The 22448-nt window shown below is 41.4% G+C and overlaps 1 protein-coding gene, 1 long non-coding RNA gene and 1 other non-coding gene across 4 annotated transcripts; 1 reads left to right on the top strand and 2 right to left on the bottom strand.

Annotated features, from left to right (window-relative positions):
* Positions 1–489: 489 nt before the first annotated feature.
* EIF5 (eukaryotic translation initiation factor 5) lies at positions 490–9305 on the bottom strand. 2 transcript variants are annotated; one of them, XM_072115966.1, is made up of 12 exons: positions 9177–9305; positions 8828–9022; positions 5476–5755; positions 5309–5390; positions 4705–4877; positions 4249–4360; positions 3867–3988; positions 2457–2624; positions 2220–2381; positions 1930–2094; positions 1673–1807; positions 490–848 (listed from the first exon to the last, which is right to left on the bottom strand). In XM_072115966.1, exons 3-12 carry the CDS (start codon positions 5545–5547, stop codon positions 756–758), a joined length of 1284 nt encoding a protein of 427 aa, XP_071972067.1. In that variant the 5' UTR covers positions 5548–5755; positions 8828–9022; positions 9177–9305; the 3' UTR covers positions 490–755. The 2 variants fall into 2 exon arrangements, with proteins under 2 accessions (XP_071972067.1, XP_071972068.1); XM_072115967.1 differs by lacking the exons at positions 8828–9022; positions 9177–9305 and adding an exon at positions 8337–8453.
* LOC140071471 (small nucleolar RNA SNORA28) lies at positions 4055–4180 on the bottom strand. Its single transcript, XR_011849166.1, has one exon. It is a non-coding gene; the product is annotated as a small nucleolar RNA SNORA28 (small nucleolar RNA).
* On the top strand, positions 9018–12758 carry LOC140069813 (uncharacterized). Its single transcript, XR_011848857.1, has 2 exons — positions 9018–9559; positions 12523–12758. It is a non-coding gene; the product is annotated as an uncharacterized lncRNA (long non-coding RNA).
* The last annotated feature ends 9690 nt before the right edge of the window (positions 12759–22448 follow it).

Below are 22448 nucleotides of genomic sequence, written 5' to 3' on the forward strand. Positions count from 1 at the left end.
AGGATTAGATAAATTCATGCAAGTCCACAGCTCAAATGTTTATATGGAAGAGAAGATTGGACAACTAATTATGATGGTAATCAGATCCCGTAGATTTCCATGTATAGAAGTCTTAGTTATTTACGATAAAATATAATAGCTCTGTGATTCACAAAGTGATTAGCATTGGACATCACTAAGGTCATTGTGACGTGAGCCCAAGATGACTACAGGAGGGAGCTCATGGAGTGACAGAACATGGATAGGCCATGTTAACACCCACAGCACTTCAGCCTCATTAGCATAATCTTTAATGTTTAGGAGGCCATGGATAATACAAGATTACCATAGTGGTGCCTGGATCTGAGCAAGGTACCCTTTGTTAAGGATGCTTGATTTTGTTGAAAGATTTCCTTCAAGTGCACCAAGTTTTTTTCCTTCACACCAGTGTATTTTTTGCCGCACCATTATTTTCCAGTCACTTCACAGTAAAGATCAATAATGCAGTGATCAAAAACAAAACCTTTATTCACAACTGTATAAATGTGCACCAAACACTGGATTTTTTTTTTTAAAAAGGAATGACATGCTATAGACAAAACAAGTCTTTTCTTTATGCATTTTAATTTGTGAAGCTTAGTTATTAAAATACCGAATTACAGTAGAAAGAAACTAAGCGTACAAAAGTGTAGCACGATGTTCAGCTAGCGCAGCTCATTCACATACATGTCGCACTTCAGGCATAAAAGCAAGTGGTGAACTGCTTCACGTTAGCATTAAATGGCATCTATGTCAATATCATCGTCCTTCTCGACTGGCGACTTTACAGTCTCTACTTTAGGAACGCTCACAGTTGTGGAATATACAACCTGTGGAAACAAGTTAAATAAGACAATATGAATAAATAGAAGGGACAATTCTGCAAGCGATGAATCAATGCATCAAATAAAAACCAGGTTCTTCAGCAACATGCAAGTTACCCCCTATACATAGGATACTTGCTGAACCATGGGGGTCTCAGCGATGGGACATTCAGAGCTTGAGAGCAGCCAGTTGCAGTGCTCTGCACATCTCTATGGCACTGGCAGAGATTGCAGAGTAGGGCATTTGGCAATTTCCATTAGATCCATACAGACTGGCTGCTCTACATCGGACCCCCGTTCTCACAATCACAGACTTCCATGGTTCAGCAAGTTAGGATAGAGACCAGCTAGTATGTTGCTGGAGAACTCCTTAAACTAACCATAACAAAGGACTTCATGCCCCCCCCCCTAGGTTCCCCATACTGTTTATCACTGCTTACAGAGCCCAAAAGTGAAGTTAGCTCTCTGTAGATCGCTTGAAACTAGAGTTCAATAAACAGGCATTTTCTCCTCCGTTCTGGGATTAGAGTTTAAAGGTCCAATCAGAAAATCCATTTAACAGGATTCTTTCAAAGTGGGCAAGTATTAAATGTATTTTCAAATATTTCTGTACAACAACACAGTTGTGCCACCAAAGATGTTTAGACCAACAATACACAGACAATGTATCATTCCGATGGACGGAAAAACTTGTGTGATGCCCTTGGTTTTCAACTACCCTCATTAAGCAGAACAGTGACATGTAAAAAAAGGCCATACCTCCTAGTCTCCATCTGCATTACTCCCCCCCCCCCCCCCCCACGTTTCCTAAAACACATTTGAAATCTTACCTCAATATTTTCATCTTCCTCATCGTCGTCATCTCCAGAAGACTCTTCCTCGGCTTCCTTCAACCATTTAATAAATGGCTCTGCCTTCGCCCGGATATCTTTGGCAAGTTCTTTAGAGACATATTTTTTGGAAGGCTATAAAAGACATGTTTAAATATTAATAGACAGCAAGGGACAAAGCTTTCTGCTTTGAAGTTTATTCCAGCACTTTCAGGGCGTAAAGTTTCAAACGATTTCTTTTATTTGAAAGGCAATACCTTCTCAGCCCAGCCGAAAATCACTTCTTCCTCCAAGAGATCTGCATCGTACATTTCCTTTAGAATATGTGGTATTTTGGAGAGAAGCTGTGCCTGGTGCATATGCACAACACACTCAAAACCATGAAGAAGATATCTCTGTGCCTTCTTGTTATTGTGGCAAAACTAAATAAGAGGGGAAAAAAAATTTAAAATTACTTCACAGACTAACTGCTACCCTGGACAATTTTACATTACTTGCAAGTTTCATCCAAGTCAGCTTTAACAATACAAAAAGTGCAAGAACTTACACGTAGGAAGTGTCGCCTGTATTTTTTAATTTGCTCTCTTATCTTGTCATCAAACAGAACTTCAGTTAGAACCAAAGGTCCCAAAATCTTTACATCGAGTCGTTCAGCTTCAGCTAGAATCTCTTTGTCAGAGGAATCAATAAGTCCTTCTTCCTTCTTTTTCTGCAAGACAAAACTCCACATTAGATCAGGAAGCACCCGAGGTCAGCATCTCTACAAAACGGTTCTTGATCTTACCTTCACATAGTTAAACAGCAGATTTACTCTGTACTCCACGGGTTTCTCTAGGTCTTCACTTAGTGTAAGATTTTTTGCATGATCACTTATTTCCTCCATTCTGCGCCTCTGAGCCTCATCAGATGTGTCTTCACCCCAATCCTCGTCATCATCTTCCTCCTTTTCAATCTAAAAAAATAAAATACTCAAATATCAAACTGACATACAGAACTGACCATTAATTGACAGCTTCAAAATAATTACACAAGTTCACCTTATATTGCCACTAAACTTTTGTGAAGGGAATGCGATCATATATATACACACCACAAGGACACAACTAAACAATCATTTCATTTTTTACAAAAACATTAAAATTGTGGATTACTTTTTCCAAACCAAATTCCCAATTGAATGCTTTTGTATTCTGCTGCAGTTAGTCATGCAGAAATTCCACATAATAATACAGAAGCATTATTGCGCTTTGAAATAGAAGTCTTGTGCGTAATGTGAGCCTTATATGTCCATAGAGTGTAGATGCGCAGGCCAAGTCACTATCCTTTCTGGGGAAGGAGGTGGCTTAGGCAAGGCGTAATGGATGAAATTTACTTATTGCACAGGGAGATTTATGTTCTCTACTATTCAGGCTTGACAGTATTTTGGAAACCAAGGGCATGCGATTTAAGCCTTGCATGTGTAGAGTTAAGCCAAGATACCAGTCTGCAAAACCCCAGAGTGGTAGCTTTCCATTGTATCCAATTTGTGTAGTCTCCACACCTGGGCTCAATTTCTTATCAAAATAAAGATGCCAGTTAAGGGCCTTCGGTCACCACAAATGGTGGTTATAAAGATCTATAGCAGTGGTGGTGAACCTATGGCACGGGTGCCAGAGGTGGCACTCGGAGCCCTTTCTGTGGGCACTCAGACCATCACCCCAGGACAGAGTTCACCAAATAGGACCAAATCCACCAAGTCCCAGGCAACTTAAGAGAAGCTGCTCTCAGCGCTATTTTAAAGCAACACTTCATTGGAGGTCCTCCTGCTGGACCCACCATTTTTTCTCTACAGAGACCCTGGAGAGAAGCTACAATGAGAGTCTGAATTTGCTCTCCTTCTTTCAACTGTATTGGTTGTCTCAGGGGGGCGATACAATTGAAAGATGTGGAAGAACGGGTAGCAATAAGTTAATGCTTTAAATGCCATGTTGGGACTTCACAGGAAAATAAGTGGATTTTGGTTGTGGTTTGGGCACTGTCTCCAAAAGGTTTGCCATCACTGATCTATAGGAACTCTACTCATGCCATCTGCAGCTTTGTACGGTCAAAACTGCTGGTAAATCTATCACTGAGGTTTGATGCACCCTCTGACCCATCTACATTATGCAAGGTCTTAATGAGATTAAAATATTAGCCCCTTTTTCACAATACTTACAGCACGTGGAGGATTTAGCTCCGTTAAAACTGCCGTCTCATTTTTGTCTACAGCTCCATTTTCTTTAACCCTCTTGTTTTTCTTGTCTTCCTTCTTTTTGCCTGTACCACCATCAGGGTTCTCTGCAAATAAAGTCACCCATAAGTACTTATCATTTATCCCAGATTTTCTACAGCTACAATACAGATGATGTCCAAGCCATAATAACAGTAGAACCCACCAACAGGAGTTTACCGGAATAGGATAGACTTGACTTTCTTTAGCAAGCATAAAATTGGGACAGCTTGATATGCAACTGCCACAGAGTGTTGCTTGCACTAGAGAAAGGTGCGACTGGCTATGAAGCATCGATAATACTCCTCGATACAAGAGAAGAACTCACCTGGTGGATTTTTGAGAATGAAAGTACAGAGCTTATGGTTGGTGTCCAGCATGCCCCGATAGCCACAGGCTTTACAGGAATTACCTATTGTTTGTTTCTTGGGATTGACATGCTGTAATAAAAGGATATTGTAATTAGACTTAAAGTCACATCAACAATATGGATGGCCCTGAATATATACCGTCTGCATTTATGCCTTTGAACAAGGAAAAATAAACCATCTGCAGCCTTTGAATGAAATATTAGATTCCTTTAGTGATGGACACAAGCCAAACTTTCCATTTTTATCTATTCATTAGTTTTAATGTTAATAAAAGCAGGCTGTCAGAGCAGTAGGAGAAATCCCACAGACAGCTGTAAGTAGATCACTTGACAAGATTATACAGTCTTCAGAATTTTAAATAAAGCCAATATATTGTACAATTAATACTATGAACAGTTCTCAATGCAACCTACCAGATCGGTTTCAGGGTTATCGCACTCAGGACATAGAACAAACTTTTTAATGAATCCATCCAACATGTCTTGCAGCTTGTTTGCCTCATGAGATCCATTGACAATGTAACGGTCATTCTTAATATCAAACTGGGTCTGTGCTCCCAGCTCACAACCAAAATATTTGGTGGGATCTAATAATGAGGAAAGATTCATATTAAGGAAATACCCTCAGTATATCACATATGTTGACAAAGGGCTTAAATTTTTTCAGGTCATATTACATCATAAACAAGTGGTCTTCATTTTTAACTCATTCAGAAAACTAGTTTAATGGCTTATTCGTACAAGTTTCTCTCAGAATGGTGCACATGGAAGAGATGTGAGCCGGTCCTAATTTTTTTTCATTGACAATAAAAGTGGAAAAAACAAACACCTTGAAGACAATCTGTGTGCAGTCAGTACTTTTAGAAGGCAGAGCCCCTGGTTCTCCAACATCGGAGAATCCATTAAATGTCAACTGCAGAAACATGGTATTTAGAGTTGTTATAATACATGCCTACTGTATAGCTTTTTGATAAAATCTATTGATTTTCCTAAAACAAGCGTATAGAGCATCACTTACACGTTGGAGGCCGATTAAGCGCCTTTGCAACGTCAACCATGTTGACTATTACTGTCTTTATTCCATTTCCCTTGCCCTCTACCTGCAAAAACAAAACACAGTTTATATAAATCACAGAAAAATTTACAGATAAAAAAAGTCTTCACCAAATAGTAGTGCTACATTACCTTGGCAATCAAACGGGGCATTTTGTACCGATAGAACTGATCGGAAACACTGCGGTTGACGTTGACAGACATTTTGGTTTATTATTAGCTCTTTCAATAAGAGGAAAAGCTCTTTGATTACAACTTTTTGGTATCTTCTGTCTGGAAAAGACTGGATGACATAAACGACTGCAAGAGTTCTCGGTCTCTGACATGAAAATAATTTCGCCACCGAGGCTGTGAGCTTCTTGTTTGTATGCTATGTTTCCCCAATACAGGTACCAATGGCTGCGCAACAGCTCTGAAAAGAAATAAAGGCTTTATTTTTCACACTAAAAACTTCCCAAAACATTTTAGGAGGGATTCTATTACACATCAGCTTTGTCCAGTTAGCCAATATTTTAAAACCAACAAACAGTGCATGAAGAAATTGCACACTTGATGCCTTCAGCATCAGAATATATCCATATTAGACAAATTATAAATGTGCTTATGTTGTTGGGAAAAATATCCTACAACAACTGCAAATCTTACCGACTGACCCATGTACCAGCTGGATAGGCGTGAGCATGCTTTTCAATGGATAAAGTGCAAGACTATTAGATTTTTTTTATGTAAGAGTAACAATTTCTAAAACCATGCCACCTCAAAAATAGCTTAAGGGAGACACTGGGGAGGAGGGTGTTAAAGAAAAAAAAAATATATAATTTGGTGGATTAGGTTAAATTATTATATGGCTACAATTACACAATCTATGGTGTGAATATGTATCACATGAAATTTTCTTCATGTTATAAAATTAACACTAAGATGCAAGGAACAGTACTACATGTAGCAAATATATCAAATATGTTGTACAAGCTGGATAAAGCTGCTTAGGGTTTCAGCTACTCATTAGTAAAGAAAACAGTCAGCAGAATTATGCTTATTGAACTTGTCACGCTACCTCATAGGTCTAGGCATGACACAGCATTCCATGTAGAGGTCTGTATGCCCTGACTCTCCATTGCTTTACACAGCTCATTCCACTGCCGAGCACAGCCCCTTGTCCCACTGAGGTCACTGGTACGGGACTACTCTACAATATTGTGTAGACACATGCTAAATTACGCTGATAGAAGTGTGCAAGAAAACCACAACATTGCAAGTTCCAAGTCTGAGTAAAGATATAAATACAGGATATGAATCCCAGTGTGCTAGTATTAAAGTGCCTGCACCACAACCAGTGGCATCAGCAGGACCAGGTGCCATGCTAGACAGCAGGAGGAAGCTTTGTAAAGTGGGGGGGGGCTTCACTTCCCACCAAGGATCTCCGTTTACTTCGAGTACAAGAGCTAAAAAGTATATGAATAACACCTTATTTCCATCACTATACTGCCATAATTAAATACATGAAACGCAACATTGTTACAGTCATCCCAAACCCTCTGATGTACCGAGAACAGTTCAATAAGCAATAAACCTGCTGGCCATAAATTATATGTAGCAGAAGAATACAGTTAAAAGTTTATGTATACTGTCAGAGCTGAAGTAATGCATTACAAAGGATATTCAGTACCAGAACCCATTTCCACATAATATGGATGAAACGTATCACCTATTACGATCTGAATTTTTCATGAAATAAAATGTATGTAAATGAGCTTAAAGAAAACCTACCACTTGTAGTGGCAGGTTTCCGATGAAAATACCGGGCACCAGCTCAGGGTGAGCTGGTGCCGGAGTTTATTTTAGTTAGTGTTTTAAACCGCGGTATCGCGGTTTAAAACACTTTTTAAACACTATAGCCGGCGCAGGGAGGTACACGCTCGGCGCTTACCGTGCGCGCTGCTACATATGAAGTGAATGAGAGCCGCGTGCACGGTAAGCGCCGAGCGCGTACCTGCCTGCGCCGGCTATAACGTTTAAAAAGTGTTTTAAACCGCGATACGGCGGTTTAAAACACTAACTAAAATAAGCTCCGGCACCAGCTCACCCTGAGCTGGTGCCCGGTATTTTCATCGGAAACCTGCCACTACAAGTGGTAGGTTTCCTTTAATGTGATTTATAGGATTAGATAAACATGGATGATTTCTTTCCAGGAGGTCTTAGCTGGTATTGTAGCTACTTTTATAGCATTTACTGCCACTACAAAACCTCTGGACAGGTGCCAAATATTAACCAAAAAGAAAGCAGCCACATTTTGTAACTTTAGACAAAAATGGCAGTACTTACTAAAGCTTCAGCAAGTATATACAGCTTGCTCAATGTACATACACTGCTGCATGATATGATATTCCAATACCAGATGTTGCTAAACCTTACTAAGGCTCCTTCCTACCAGTTTAGGTTTCACACCTTCATGATCTTCAGTGTTAGACAAGCCTCCCTTTTATAAAACATTAGTAGAAGTTCTTTGCAATACATAAGAAAAAGACAACACATGCGCTTACAAGAAAAACCCTTCAAAATTACACCATACTAATTGAAAGACAATATCTGCACGATAAAAAAATGCCCCCACTTAAGCCCTAATGTGGTGAGAAGGCAAAGGAGAAAAAAAAAAATATAAATTTGGAAACAGGAACTTTTTTTAATACCCTTATATTTTAAGGATATAAATAAAACTTCGCTCCTACACTTTAGATTACTCAATAGTAATACAATAGTAACACAAGCCACCTCTGTATGTATCTAGCAATATACCATCCCCGTCCCGATAAACCCTCCACATGTCTCATGTCATGGCACTGAGCCATCTGCAGTGATTGGGTCATTACAGGGTGCAGCCACCTCCAGCAGGTAATACATACTGTATCCTACAGGCATGGAGGTCAGCAATGGAGTGTGATACAGGCTACAAGTCCTAGATAAGAAATCTAAAGCATTTAGCAAAGGTTAACCTGTATTCATATGCTGTCTAGAGGTGAGTGCGCCCTTGAATGCATGTACAGCATAGTAATGGGTCAGGGGGGAGACAAATGCTAGCAGTTCAGGAGATATTCAGCCTGTTCTGTAGTCACATGTCGTCGTCATTGGCAGCCTATATAGTGGCAGCCTCCCCGCCCTCTGTACACTCACTCAGGGGAGGGAGGGAGAGCTCCGTGTATGACTCACGACTGCAGCACTGAGTCAGCCCTGTCAGGTCACGCATGCGCAGTAACCCGTCACACACCTCTCTTATCCCCACCAAACACCCACCACAGAGGATTCCCTGCACACGAGGGAGGGGGGGTCTCTACCTCAGTCACCCACCTCCTCTAATGCCCCTTAACACGAGCGTGAGAGCCCCCTCCCTCCCGGCTCCTAAGCAACCTGCGTCACGTCCTCCAGTCATGAGGCGCGGCCGCCATTTTACCTCAGCGTCCCCGCCATCCCGCACACATTTACTCACCGTTTTCGTCCAATAAAGACATAAACACAACGCTGCTCGCCCTTGGGTGCGATGAACGGAGAAGGGCAGAATGAAGCAACGGATACACCGCGGAGTAATGTCGGCACAGCGCAGAGCTGGCCACGGCACTGGACACGGGCCGAGCGAAGCCGGAGATTTAAACACCAAGCGGGAGACACCCTCCGAGCGGGGAACCTGAGGCACAAACCGGGCACATGATTAATTCCATGGCGGCGGGAGGGCGGATGTCATCGTGTGATGAGACAGCTGGGCGGGAGGCCCGCTAATTACGGAGCGTTAATTGATAAATTGGCTTCATATGTCGCGCCCACGTTGCGCCGCTACTCACCTCACGAAGCTTCTAGTTCTCTAGTACGGAGGCGCTGTGAGCAAAGCCTCACTGCTAGAGACCAGCCTACCTGTGGGCGGGCACCGCCTACTGAAACTCTAAGCGCCCATTGGCTACAACCGTGCTTCTCCATAGTTTCCGATTGGCTCAGTGCCCTAGCCAATCGAGCGGCGCTCGCTGACAGCCCAATAACCGCGATCTCTACGGTGCATGGGGCGGAGATCACGCGAGAGTTGCTCAGAGAAGTTGTTGATGAGTGCCAGGCCACATGTGACTGAGCTAACCTTTATGTGCGGTGCATGGGCAAAGGACAAGGGTTATTTATTACGTATCAGGGCCTAGACAGAGTAGTACAAAATGCAAAGAACAGTATGCAAGGACAGGTGGTGCTCAGGCTGAATTTACACTATGCGTTTGTGTTTCGGGTTTGAAATGGAAGAAAATACAGTTTGCATATTTGAACCAGCTGTGAAAACTTCATGTTGATTCTTACAAAACACATATGCGTTTTTACATCTTTCTCATAAGTGATCTTGATGAGTTGTGCGATTCCAGATTTTAGGGCATCCCCAGGACTTGGACTGCGTTCACATGTGACGATTGCAGTGCATTTCAAAATACTATGCACAGACTCCTGGTGTGATCACATTCAGTAAATGTAAATTAAATCTTTAAAATCAGCAGGAGTGTGTGTGTTTTGGAAGGCACGCAATCGCCATGTGTGAACACAGCGTGTATTTCTAATCATATAAATGCATATGTGTTCGGCACAAAATTAATAGGTTTTGTAAGTAGCAACATATGCAATCAAGCCGCTGCACACCTCTGTGTGCCTTCATTGATCTTCTAAAAAGAATCAAGCGGTACATGTGACTGCATGCAGTCACAAGGTTCATTCTTAGGCCGGCGGTATATGTGGCATTTTGAACCCGTTTTTGGGCTGTTTTTAAGCAGTATTTTTGGCCCGTTTTAATTAAGATAATTGGTAAAACCGGTCAAAAAAGGATACATTTTCAAAAACCGCATGCGTTTTTAAGGTACGTCTTAAAAACGGCCCTAAAACGGCCGTTTTGTTGCACTAGTCGACTTCCTCACATACCCCTGAGGAAGTCGCCTAGTGCGACGAAACACGTGGGGAGCTTCATACCCCTGCTTTTTCCTCCACCTGCATGCCTGCCTCTAAGCACTTTACCGGGTAACTAGCAATTCTGTGCCTTGGTTTACCTCTTTTTGCACAAAATCTTTTAAACGTGCTCTGGGGCTATTTACTGGCTGTGCACTAGCACGTTAGAAACTGATATCCCTTTGGCACCTTAATACTAGGATATATGTATATCTGCCCTACAAACATCTTACCAATATACATTTTGTGCGGATTCTGTGTGGTAGGAATATTTTCTCACCACTGAGTGTTTATGCAGGTGGTAGCACTGTGTTGACCCATGCCACGGTCTCCAGTCGCATTCCATGTAAATTACATTTTTTTAAATGTATGTGCTAATTTTCGTTTCTGTTTAGATTCAAATGAAATTTACTTGACTGATAGTTGAGCAGATTTGGTGCATTCTGTTTTTCTTGTTGTATTTCCTATATGTGAGTACTGGTTATTATTGCCATAAAAATGAAGGTATGGATTTCCACAAGATACTGGTGATTGCCGTCCATTTTTCTACATCTATATTTCCTCCAGTTATTCACTGCGGCTGCTGCAGAACCTCACAGTACACATTTCAGCTGCTGGAGAATCTCATTATACACAATGTAACAGTACAGAAATATCACAGTGCAGTGATAATACACAGTGATGTCACAATAAATTTATAATGCACGCAATGTTGTCACAGAACAGGGATAATACTCATAGCTATGTCACGAAACCGACTAGGCCATGCCCCTCCACTTATCTGGGCCCTTGTATGTATAATGTATATATACATATATGTATATGTATAATGCTGATGTATATAATATATATATATATATATATATATATATATATACATTCTGTATATGTGTGTGTATCTGTAATGTGTATATGCTGTACATATGTATGGTGTGTATATACTGCATGTGATGTGTATATGCTCTATATATGCAAGTGTATAAGTGTGTGAGTGAAGAACTTTATGTTTATGCATAAAGGTCTATAAATATATGAGTGTAACATGTACATTTTTAAGAGGGCCCATTCAGAAGTCTGCTATGGGGTCCTGCCTCTCCAAGTTACACCCCTGGGAACCCTGTAGTATCAGTGTCACCAGGGTTGTTTATATTTACTTGCAATTTGGGCTATTACTTCTATGTTCCGACTGTACTGCAAAAAAGTGTTCAATCCGTTTTATATTGTTTATTCAAGAAAAATCACATTGCAAAATCACATTCATTCTTCATCCAAGTATACTTTGAAATAGACCAAATGGCCAGGAAAAACATTGTGAAACTCAGTGGCATTTCCTTTGTGAAGTCATCCAGTGCAAATATGTCCAAATAAAATACACAGTCTACAAGTCAGTTTGTTGTGTATTTAAATTTTGGAACAGAAGTCATTTGCTTTGCAACATGAACATGGGATTTGTTTCAATGTTTACATGATTTTTGGACAGATCCAAATGCACTTACAGACAAGGCCCATTTTCTGCTGCAGCCCTTTGTCGGTTCCATGTGTTACACTTCATCTTAAAGAGGACCTGTCACTCTGAAGAAGGCCCCCCCCCCCCCAAAATGAGCAATTTTTTTAAAATCTATGATCGTAAAGGTGTTTTAAACAGATCCGACCTCTTATTTACAAAATAAGAGGTCGGATCCTCATATCTGGGGAGCTGCAGTCGGCTTTATTCATAAGGGGGGCGGCCGACACCCCCCCAGCACGCCCCCTGTCGCATAATCGCTGCCGGCTCTCCGCGATGCTGCCGTGCAGCCGCTGTTCCACTAAAGCCGGGCTTATTGACAGTGCCGAATATATATAACATTCGACCGGAATCGCGGAGAGCCGGCAGCGATTACGCAATACATGCTGCCGCCTTCTTCTATTGGTCCTAGGTGACAGGGGGCGTGCTGGGGGTGTGCCGGTCGGCCCCCTTATGAATAACGCCGAATGCAGCTCCCCAGATTATTTTGTAAGAGGTTGGATCTGTTTAAAACACCTGTCCGATCATAGATTTTAAAAAAAATTGCTGGGCAGAAAGGGGGTAGGGAGCGGGTTATGTGGGGCACATTGGGGCGGGGGCTTTTTCGGGGTGACAGGTCCTCTTTAATACTCTCTGTATACCCACAGTATGTACCGAACTGTTTCACATGTTACTAAAAACACTTTACATGCAGTCACTGGATACTCTTATCTCCTCAGGTAGCTGAATCATCAAGGAAATATTCTCTAGACAAGGAAAGAGTCAATCATAAGCCTCCTTATCTGTCTGAAGTGGATGGCCCTCAGAAGACTTTCAGAAACACTTCTCACTACTAGAGAAAAAGTAGAAACAAGGCACAAAGAGACTCCTTTAACTAAATGAATGTTATTACAAAGTTTACTAGTATCACCTGCTCTATTAATTTCTGCAGTAATAAAAATGCTTCAAAGGTTTAGTCACTCGTTTATAATTTCATATGTGAATCTGTGTCCTTCTGGTAGTCATAAAGTAAATGTTGTATTCTTTAAGGTTTGTTAAATTAATCATGATTTCTTTTAGAGATGCAATAGTCACATTATGAAACATGCAGGAAGCAGCATGAGTCACATGAAAATGCTACTTTCATATCAGCTAATGGGGAATCACAAGATAATCTTGGCAAATGGAAGCGTTTATATTTCAATTGTTCTGTTATATGTAACATATGTATGTCATTATGTAAATTGCAGCTGGTGTGCAGAAAAATCACAGGTTTGTATTTTTACTGTATGAAAATAAAGGTGTCTGATTACTAATGGTCTAACCACTAGACACCAAGCCATGATGCGAATGAGTGCCAGAAGATCCCTTTGAAGTTCCATTCGATTAAAGCTGCGGAGTGCTCTCCATTCACTTCTAAAGGGATCCTGTACATGGCCATCTTGGAAGAACCATAGTGGTGAATCGCATACAAGCATGCGCACCTGCAAGCAATTCATATTCATCTGTACTGACAAAACCCCACTCTTGCATCATCTTAGTTGTAAATGGTCCCAAATCTCATGCAAATATGCATTGTGTGGTTGAGAATCTTTTGCAGCAGCATGAAGTCATTTATATAGCAAATAACAGTGGAGTAAAAGACTTAATAGAAGCAGCAGCAGGTCCTTTCTCTTTCTCTCTCTAGCTGCTCCCATCGACTGCTCCTCTCTCCTGAAACAGCTCATAATTGGAAAAAGAGGCTTTTTACGTAATAAGACATATTGCTGGTTTTCATTGTTTGCAGTGAAACCCCCAGCCCGCCACATTTTCTATGGTCTGCACCGGCAACTGCCGGAGTCTATAGGAGAAATTTTTGCCAACTCGGACCTAGAGGTGAGGCCACGCGGTTTTACCATGTGTTTGGTTTTAATCTGTTTCACAACTGCCTGCACTTCTAGAAATTAAGATAAACAAGTTCAAAGCAGCCAAACGCATGTTAAACATTAAAAAAAAAACATGTTTTAAAACGTTCCAAGAACAGAACGTGTGGCAGCACCCTAAGGCCGGCGGCACATGTGGCGTTTTGAACCCATTTTTGGGCTGTTTTAAGCAGTCCGTTAAAAAACGCATGCGTTTTTGACAGTGTCGGACTGGGTTTTCTTTGGCCCACCAGAGAAAATCTATTTGGGGGCCCACTCTTCATTATCCCCAAGGAAATATACACTAGCAGCCTCCAAATTATGATGTTTTCTGGTGGACCTCTGGGGTCGAGTATTGGGTTGAGCCAGGGCCCACCGGAGGATCCTCTGGTACTCAGGTGGGTCAGTCCGACACTGGTTTTTGACCGGTTTTACCAATTATCTTGCGTTTTTTAAAAGACTGCCTAAAAAAGGCCCAAAGACGGGTTCAAAACGCCACGAGTGCCGACGACCTAAGACTGAGAGACTCTTAGGGTGATGCCACACATGGCGTTTTGAAACCGTTTTTGGTCAGTTTTTAAGCAATCCGTTAAAAACACATGCGTTAAAAAACACATCCGTATTTTCAGAACGCATGCGTTTTTCAAAACGCATCCGTTTTTGACAGGTTTTTCCAAATTTGGGCAATTAAAAAACGGACAAAAAAGGATTCGTTTCAAAAAAACGCCTCCGTTTTTAAAAAACGGTATGCGTTTTTTAACGGACTGCTTAAAAACGGACCAAAAACCGTTTCAAATAGCCATGTGTGGCATCACCCTTAGGGTGATGTCAAACGTTCAGGGCGCGTTTACACGTTGCGCTTTCGTCGCGTTCATAACGCGACGCTAGCGCACAGTGGGCGGGGCTCGGGCCGATCGCATATGCGTTTCCCGGGAAACGCATGCGATTGATAACCCGATCGCATGCGTTTCTCTGGAAACGCATATGCGATCGCCCCAAACTCCGCCCCCTGTGCGCTAGCAACGTGTGAACGCGCCCTCAGTTTTTCAGATGCAGTTTTTGATGCCCAAACCAGGAATGGAGTAAAAGTAGGAGGAGAAGCAGCAGCTTTCAATCATTTATCTCACCCATTATGATCCACGCCTGCTTTTGGCTTCAAAAACTGCATCTGAAAAACTGAACGTGTGCCATCACACTTAGTAGACATGGGTCCTGGAGCCCCGGCAGGGAGAATTTTAAGAGCAGCATATAAAACGATTATCCAAAGATTTCACCTTGGGCAGCAAAAATGTGCTTGTTCCATCCTTGTCATATAGTGCAATATCATACTAGAATTGAAACCTATACCAATGCTCTCTGTTGCAGTTTTGTGTTAGGGGCTTCAAAAGTGATGAATGAACTATAGAAACTAAGAGAATAAGTAAACAGTTTATTAAAGCCACATCTCAATGGCAGCACACATGCTCATTTCATGAATCCATCATGTTTTCATTTGCAGAAAGGCAAAAACAGGATTTGCCTGTTCCCCCTGAACACTAGCTTCAGTGTAGTAGCTGGACTTAGGTATGAGACTACATTTTCAATCACAGTAACAGGAATTACATACCGTCAGTAAATACCATGTGGGTGCTGGGTAGATAGTAGGATCTTTCAGACATAACAAACAAGTCTGATTTCAGCAAGTTTTGTTTTTTTTTTTAAATAAAATTGCTTGTTTTTCCTTTTTTTCTAAAGGTCACTAAAGTTCTGTATAAAATGTTAAGAAGTTATGGGATTTATAATGTATAGTGATGCGGTCATGCGGCTGGATAGAGGGGTTGTGTTTACACACACACTTGTCCAAACATACTCCGTACTATCATGTACATTAAACTCTATTATGTATACAATATGCATGTGCATGTGTAAACAGACTCAACATCTCTATAGAGCCACAGGGTTCTTTGATCATAAGAATAGTATACATTGTTTAAGTCTTATGCCAGCCAAAAGAATCCAGGTCCCTTAGTTAGGAATGCTATCACCTATAAAGTATCAAATTTCTTTCAGCGCATTTCTGAAGTATTTAGGTGTCTCTTTTTATGATAGAGGTTCTAGCTGCTTTACTTACCCTGCGGAAGGGTCAGTTTGCTCCTAAACATGTACAAATATAATATAGTATTATTTATAATAATAGAACAGCTTAAAGGAAACCTACCACTTAAAAGTGGTAGTTTTTACACATATATACATGGCACCAGCTCAGGGTGAGCTGGTGCCGGAGCATATTTTTATTAGTAGAATAAAGCCCCTGTCGCCGATTTTATAAGTTATAATAACTTATATCTCGGCGCACCACACTAGGGCACGGCGCACCATGCGCGTGCCCGTGCGTGTGCCGGATTCTGAAGTGCTGGAGAGCCGGTGACGTCACCGAGCTCTCTGGCACACTCGCGCCTGCGCAACTTAGCACGGCCTCACCCTGAGCTGGTGCCAAGTATATATGTGTAAAACTACCACTTTTAAGTGGTAGGTTTCCTTTAACAGAAGGTTTGAAGCAAAGCATTAATTACAAACTGCAAGTGACTACTGCGGCCAGTTGTTCACTAGCCATTCATGCATAGGTCACTGCTCTAGCCAGTTACTGTCTGCACAGGTCATGTGTCTGGCCGAAACTAAAAGCCCAAACACTGCATGGACATTTAGGCCTCTTGCACACTAGCGTTGCGTTTCACGTCAGGGTGCAATGCGTGAAAAACTGACGTTTTGGCTGCGTTTTTGTTCCATTTTTCCTTGGAGTAATTTGCGTTTTTGCGTTTTTCACGCGCGTGTTGTTAGCGTTGTTTTTGCGTTTTCGGCGCATTTTTGACGCGCGTTTCAATGGGAGACTCGAGCAGTTTTCAAAGGGACCATGGTTTGGGATTAAAATGTGTTATTTAATTGAAAAATAATGTCTTCTGATAATTTGCAAACATCTGCGATCTATTCTTCACTGTTCCGCGCGTATATTATCTCCCGACAATTTAGCAGATGTGAAGAACAGTGAAGAATAGAATAAAATCATTGTACACAGTGAACACAGTGAACACAGGATCATTTAAGATAAAAACACAGTGCAAAACACAGTGCAGAATAGATTACAGATGTTCGGCACATCTGCTTACTTGTCGGGAGATACGCGCGGAACGCCGCGAACAAAATAGCATGTGAAGAACAATATATATGTGTGTGAAGAACACATTGCAGATGTTTAAATACATCTGCAATGTGTTCTTCACACATATATATTGTTCTTCACATGCTATTTTGTTCGCGCCGTTCCGCGCGTATCTCCCGACAAGTAAGCAGATGTGCCGAACATCTGTAATCTATTCTGCACTGTGTTCTGCACTGTGTTTTTATCTTAAATGATCCTGTGGTCACTGTGTTCACTGTGTTCACTGTTTTTATTCTATTCTTCACTGTTCTTCACTGTGTTTTATTAATTAAATGATCGTTCGCGAGCAGGGGAAATAATGTTATTCTGGTCACCTAGCAACCCTTACGTTTAAAACGCATTGCACTCGCATTGCACTTGCAATGATTGCGAGTGCAATGCGTTCTTGATGCATCTCCATAGACTTGAATGGGGCGTGAAAATTGCGCGTGACTCGCAAAAATAGAGCATGCTGCGATTTTGACGCGCGTGCAAACGAACGCAAGCACGCGCGTTCAAAACCACGCTAATGGAGAAAGACCCATTGAATACAATGGGACAGAGTGCAATGCGAGTTCTGAGCGTCAAATGCACGCGCAGAACTCGCGCGTGAAAAACGCCAGTGGAGAAGGGGCCTTAGGTTAGTCATTGTCTTGGTCTTGCATAATTTATGCTTTTCTTGAGCTGTTCTTTGAGTCGGACAATCCTTTTATCATTCTATGCTTTATCAGAAATCATATGCTGTCATCATGTTTGTAATGTGGCTAGAGCGCCAGGTGCCAAATCCACATGAGACGGCAGTCGTATCTTGAGAATTGCTCCAGCTGAGTGTTATAGGTAATTATATAAAAATAGTACAGTGGTACAAATATGTTGTCAGAGAAAGTTGAAAAGAAAATGTTGCTGACATGTTCCTGTTCTTATTCAAAATTATGTGATAACACACAGATTTTTATTGGTTTAGTATATTTTTATATATTGCAAAACGTGAGTAATACATTGAACCCGATAATGATAAACACTGCTCTAAAAGATAAAGGGAACACTTAAACAATACAATGTAAGGCTGCATTCGCATTGCCGTATGGAAGATCGTCCCTCATAGATGGCAATGGGCGCACGGCACCGTACAGTTCCGTAGCCGGGAAAGAGATAGGACATGTCCTATCTTTGCCCGTAATACGACGCCGTGCCACATATATTGCTATGCTCCTTTCCACGGCGCTGACGTGTGCCCGCCCTGCTGTAGTGCAGTGGGCACACGGTAGTCTGAATGTAGCCTAACTCCAAGTCAATCATACTGGCTGTCTCTGTCAGGACAGTGTCTAGAGCATGGAGCAGATTCCAGGTGACAGGCCACTACACCACGATGTGGAAGGGGCTGTAGGAGGGCAATAACCCAGCAGCAGAACCAGGAGAAACAGGAAAAGCAGTTTTTGGGTTAAAAGTGGAGTGGGCAAGGGTGACTGGCTGTCTGAAAACAAATTCCTATGTAACTACATAGGGGGCTATTCAGGAGCTAGAAGAGCCGGCTCACTATAAAGAGATGGACTTCCCATCACTTAAGAGCAGGGTCAAAAATCTATGTATGTCCTCACAATGTCAAAAACAGACTCCATGAGGGTGGTATGAAGGCCCGACATCCACAAGTCAGTGCTTACAGCCCGAATGGAATTTGCCAGAAAACACCAAGATTGGCAGATTCGACATTGATGCCCTGTGTTCATGGTTGACGGCAGGTTCACACACTGGGACAGTAATGTGTGGGGAGGCATTTCTTTGAAGGGCTACACAGCCCTCCATGTACCAGAGGTACCCTGACTGCCATTAGGTAGCAGGATCTGATCCTCTGACCCATTGTGAGACCATATGCAGATTCAGTGGGCCCTTTGTTCCTTTTGATGCAGGACAATACTAGGCCTTGTGTGGCTTTAGTGTATGAGCAGTTCCTGCATGATAAAGGCATTTATGTATACAATGCATTGGGACATATCACAAAATCCACGCTGCACCACTGATGGCACGAAAGTTGTCTGATGCTTTACTCCAGGAGATCCCTCAGGAGAACATCCGCCGCATCAGTAGCATGCCAAGGTGAAGTAGAGAGTTCACACACCTCACTTCTTTCTCGTGAGATCAACTCTCCCCCCACAAAAGTTGGATCAGCCTGAAATCCAAATCTCCATGGGATATTATTTTTGGTTGGTTTTGGATCATTTTCATATTTTATTGTTCTAAAAAACCGCAAAGTAGTATTTTAGGGTTCCCTTTATTATTTTCAGCAGAGTATTACAAATTTCAATAGTGGAAGTACATGGCTAAAGTATACTTATAAAAAGTATAAAAAATAGCATGTGGAACTGCTTCCAAAAATGGTTCATATCAATCATAAATTAGGTGAGTGTCATAGAATTCATTAAAAATTGCACATATACTGACAACATTTTTATGTTTTTAAATGCCCCCATTTTCATGTACGTCATAATGCTGTTAAGGATTGATGAAGAGGTCCCCGGGTATTTATACAGCAAACACCCTCCACTAAGACCCAAAGGCACACTGTTAGGCCCCTTCTACACTTGCGCGAGGGTGATGCAATGAACTCGCATCACCCTCGCAATGCGTGCTGCTCGGATCGCACAGCCCGAACACTGCAAACCGGGACTGAACTCAGCATGTCAGTTCAGTTCCATTTTGCAGCAATCGGGCCGGGAGATGCAAGCAGCATGCGTTGCGAGTGTGATGCGTTGCGAGTGTAGAAGGGGCCTTATAGTTCTATAGCAAATTCTGTTGTCCTGACCTTTCACTATTTAAAAATGGTTATTCCTGGAAGTGAACTCCGTAACAGAATATAGCGCCCTCATGTCTGAAACCTCACTTTTTCACTGTTTTGCTACACATAAAAAATGTAACAAAAAGTGATCAAAAAGTCCTGCAGTTTCCAAAATGGTAGCAATGAAAACATGATAACGTAAATTCCACCTTACACAGGTCCATACACTGAAGTATTTTAAAGTTAGAGTCAGAATAGCGCAAAATGAGGAAAAAAATTTTTGTACCAAAGGTTTTAATTTTTTGTAGCTAGTTTTCATTCGTTATGTAGATGGTACATGAGGTGCTTTTGCTTTTGTACCATGTTAAATCCTATCCACTGAAATAGATGCTTTTGCTAGCAATCCATGAAGAATCAACAACTGGCTCCTTCTGTGGTATAATTGTGATTATTATCTCTCTTCTGATCCACTGGGAATAGTATTCTTTGTGCCTGGAGGTGTAGTGGGACCAAGTAAAAACACACAAAGACATGTATGTACTAAATACAAAGAAGGGCTGACATACAGCTCAGTAACACCAGAATTGAAACAAAACACAACTAATACACAGTAAGATTTGACCAAATAAATAAACTAAGGGTATGTTCACACTGAGGTTTTTAGCTTGGATTTTCAGTTGGGAAAATTGTTAAATTGACATCAATGGGAGTTCGCCGAGCAGCATGCCCAATATTCCAAACAAATTTCAAGGAAGGCACTTTGATTTTAGGAAGTTTTGGTCATAATCAGCGTTGGGGAAAGGCAAAAAGTAAAATTTTATCCAGCTGAAAATCTGTGCAAAATACTGTTGTGTGAACATGGCTTGAAGGTATCCACAGAAGATTATTGGAAAATAAAAACTTTTCAGGATTTTACAGGAGTCCACATGAATATAGGGTTTTTTTCTTAAGTGGAAAAATACACCAGAGGGGGTAAAAAAAACTATAACTGCCTCCTGCTGGGTTGCAAGTATGGGTGAATTTTGTGGTTTTTTTTTTCAAGTGCAATCAAATTTTCACGGCATATTTTAAGCAGTCCATGGACATTGTAGCCTGACTACCATAAACCAACATGTCTGGAAGGCTTATAAAATGCCCTACATATTTCTGATTTCACTCGTGGGGTCATTTAGGGAATTGGTTTCTACACTTTAATTGGTAAATGCAATCTCAGATGATCAACATGGAAAATCCAAGCATAAATAACTTATGCAATACTTTTACCTAAATACATTGTTTTAACATTTTACATTTAATCACTTTCTCACATGGTTCTGGAGACATTTTGGCCCACTCTTCTTTACAACATTGCTTCACTGTAATGAGGTCTGGACTATTACTGGGGCATTCAAAAGAAAAAAAAATTCCAGCACGTTGGTTGGAATCCGTATAAAATAGTAGCTTTATTTCATCCACATAAAATACAGACATCACGATCATGGACACAGCAAAAAACTGATGCGTTTCATCCTACTGGACTTAGTCATGGTTTACATCTTTACTGGGGCATTGTGACACCTTAACCCCTTAAAGAGAACCCGTCATGCAAAATAACCCCCCTAAACTAAATATATTTTCATAAACTGCCATTAGAGAGCATTGCCTCTATCCCTTCATTGTCCCTCTACATGGCTGTAAACCTAAGCAATGAGGTCCTAAAGCTGTATGCAAATGACCTGTGAAATGTCCAATGAAGCATTAGCATATTCAAGCTGTCCACTCTATTCATGAGTGGGAGGCACAGCCACACCCCCAGTGCTTGACTGACAGCCTGTATAATGATGTGAGGCTGTATAATGATGTGCTTCCTGGTGCTGGTGGCCACGCCCCCTGCAGCCTGTGTGTGCATGTGTGTGTGTTTAGGAGAGATACAGCAGCTCCAGGCAGCCATGTTACAGCAGAACATGTCAGATTCATGTGTAGCTGATGTCTGTGTCTCTCACCTGTATATTAGGAGGATGCAGCATGTCAGCAGATGCAGCACAGACACTAGCAATGCTTTACTATACTTTGCACACAGACATGAGCAGGGGGAGGAGAGGGGAGGAGAGGGGAGGAGAGGGGAGGGGAAACAGGCGTGACATCACTGCCTCTGACCATGTGACCAGCCTCATTTACTTGATAAAAAATATGTGATTTTACAATGAATAATGTATGAAATAACTAGATAAAGGCTGGGATGGGATCCTTGTGAGCTGCTCCAACAGGTAGAGGTGACAGGACAAGTGACACAGACCTGATGACAGGTGTCCTTTAAGGACGCAGCCATTTTACAGCTTAAGGCTCAGTCCCATTTTTTGGATTCTGACCTGCGTCTCTTTATATGGTTATAACTTTTGAACACTTTTACTTATCAAAGCGATTCTGAGATTGTTTTTTCCCCACATGTTGTACTTCATTTTAGTGGTAAATTTTGGCTGATAAGTTTTGCGTTTATTTACAAAAAAAAAGAAAAAATGATGGATTTTTAGAAAAATTTGCCATTTTCGAAATTCAAAATCACCGCGTTTTTAGGCAGATCGATTTACCACCTAAATAACTTGCCGAATAACATTTCCCATTTGTCTACTTTACATTTTCATAATTTTTGAAATGTTTGGATAATTTATTTTGACGTCACGCGGCCTACAAATCGAATAGCGATTTTCCGTATTTTCAGAATTGACTATTTTGGGGATAAATACTGTTTGAAATTAAATTTTACATATTTAGCATCAAAAACCCCTTATATAACCAACCCATTCTCAAATCTGCACCCCACAAACTATCAGAAACAGC

The sequence above is a fragment of the Engystomops pustulosus genome, chromosome 7 (assembly GCF_040894005.1).
Source record: "Engystomops pustulosus chromosome 7, aEngPut4.maternal, whole genome shotgun sequence".
Taxonomy (NCBI): Eukaryota; Metazoa; Chordata; class Amphibia; order Anura; family Leptodactylidae; genus Engystomops; species Engystomops pustulosus.

Excerpts from the sequence above, each read along its gene's own strand:
- EIF5 (XM_072115966.1), bottom strand. The coding sequence starts at position 5,547 with ATGTCTGTCAACGTCAACCGCAGTGTTTCCGATCAGTTCTATCGGTAC. Across the intron at positions 2,625-3,866 it reads AGCTAAATCCTCCACGTGCT|ATTGAAAAGGAGGAAGATGA; the intron begins GTAAGTATTGTG and ends TTATTTTTTTAG. Across the intron at positions 1,808-1,929 it reads TTTTCGGCTGGGCTGAGAAG|CCTTCCAAAAAATATGTCTC; the intron begins GTATTGCCTTTC and ends TGTCTTTTATAG.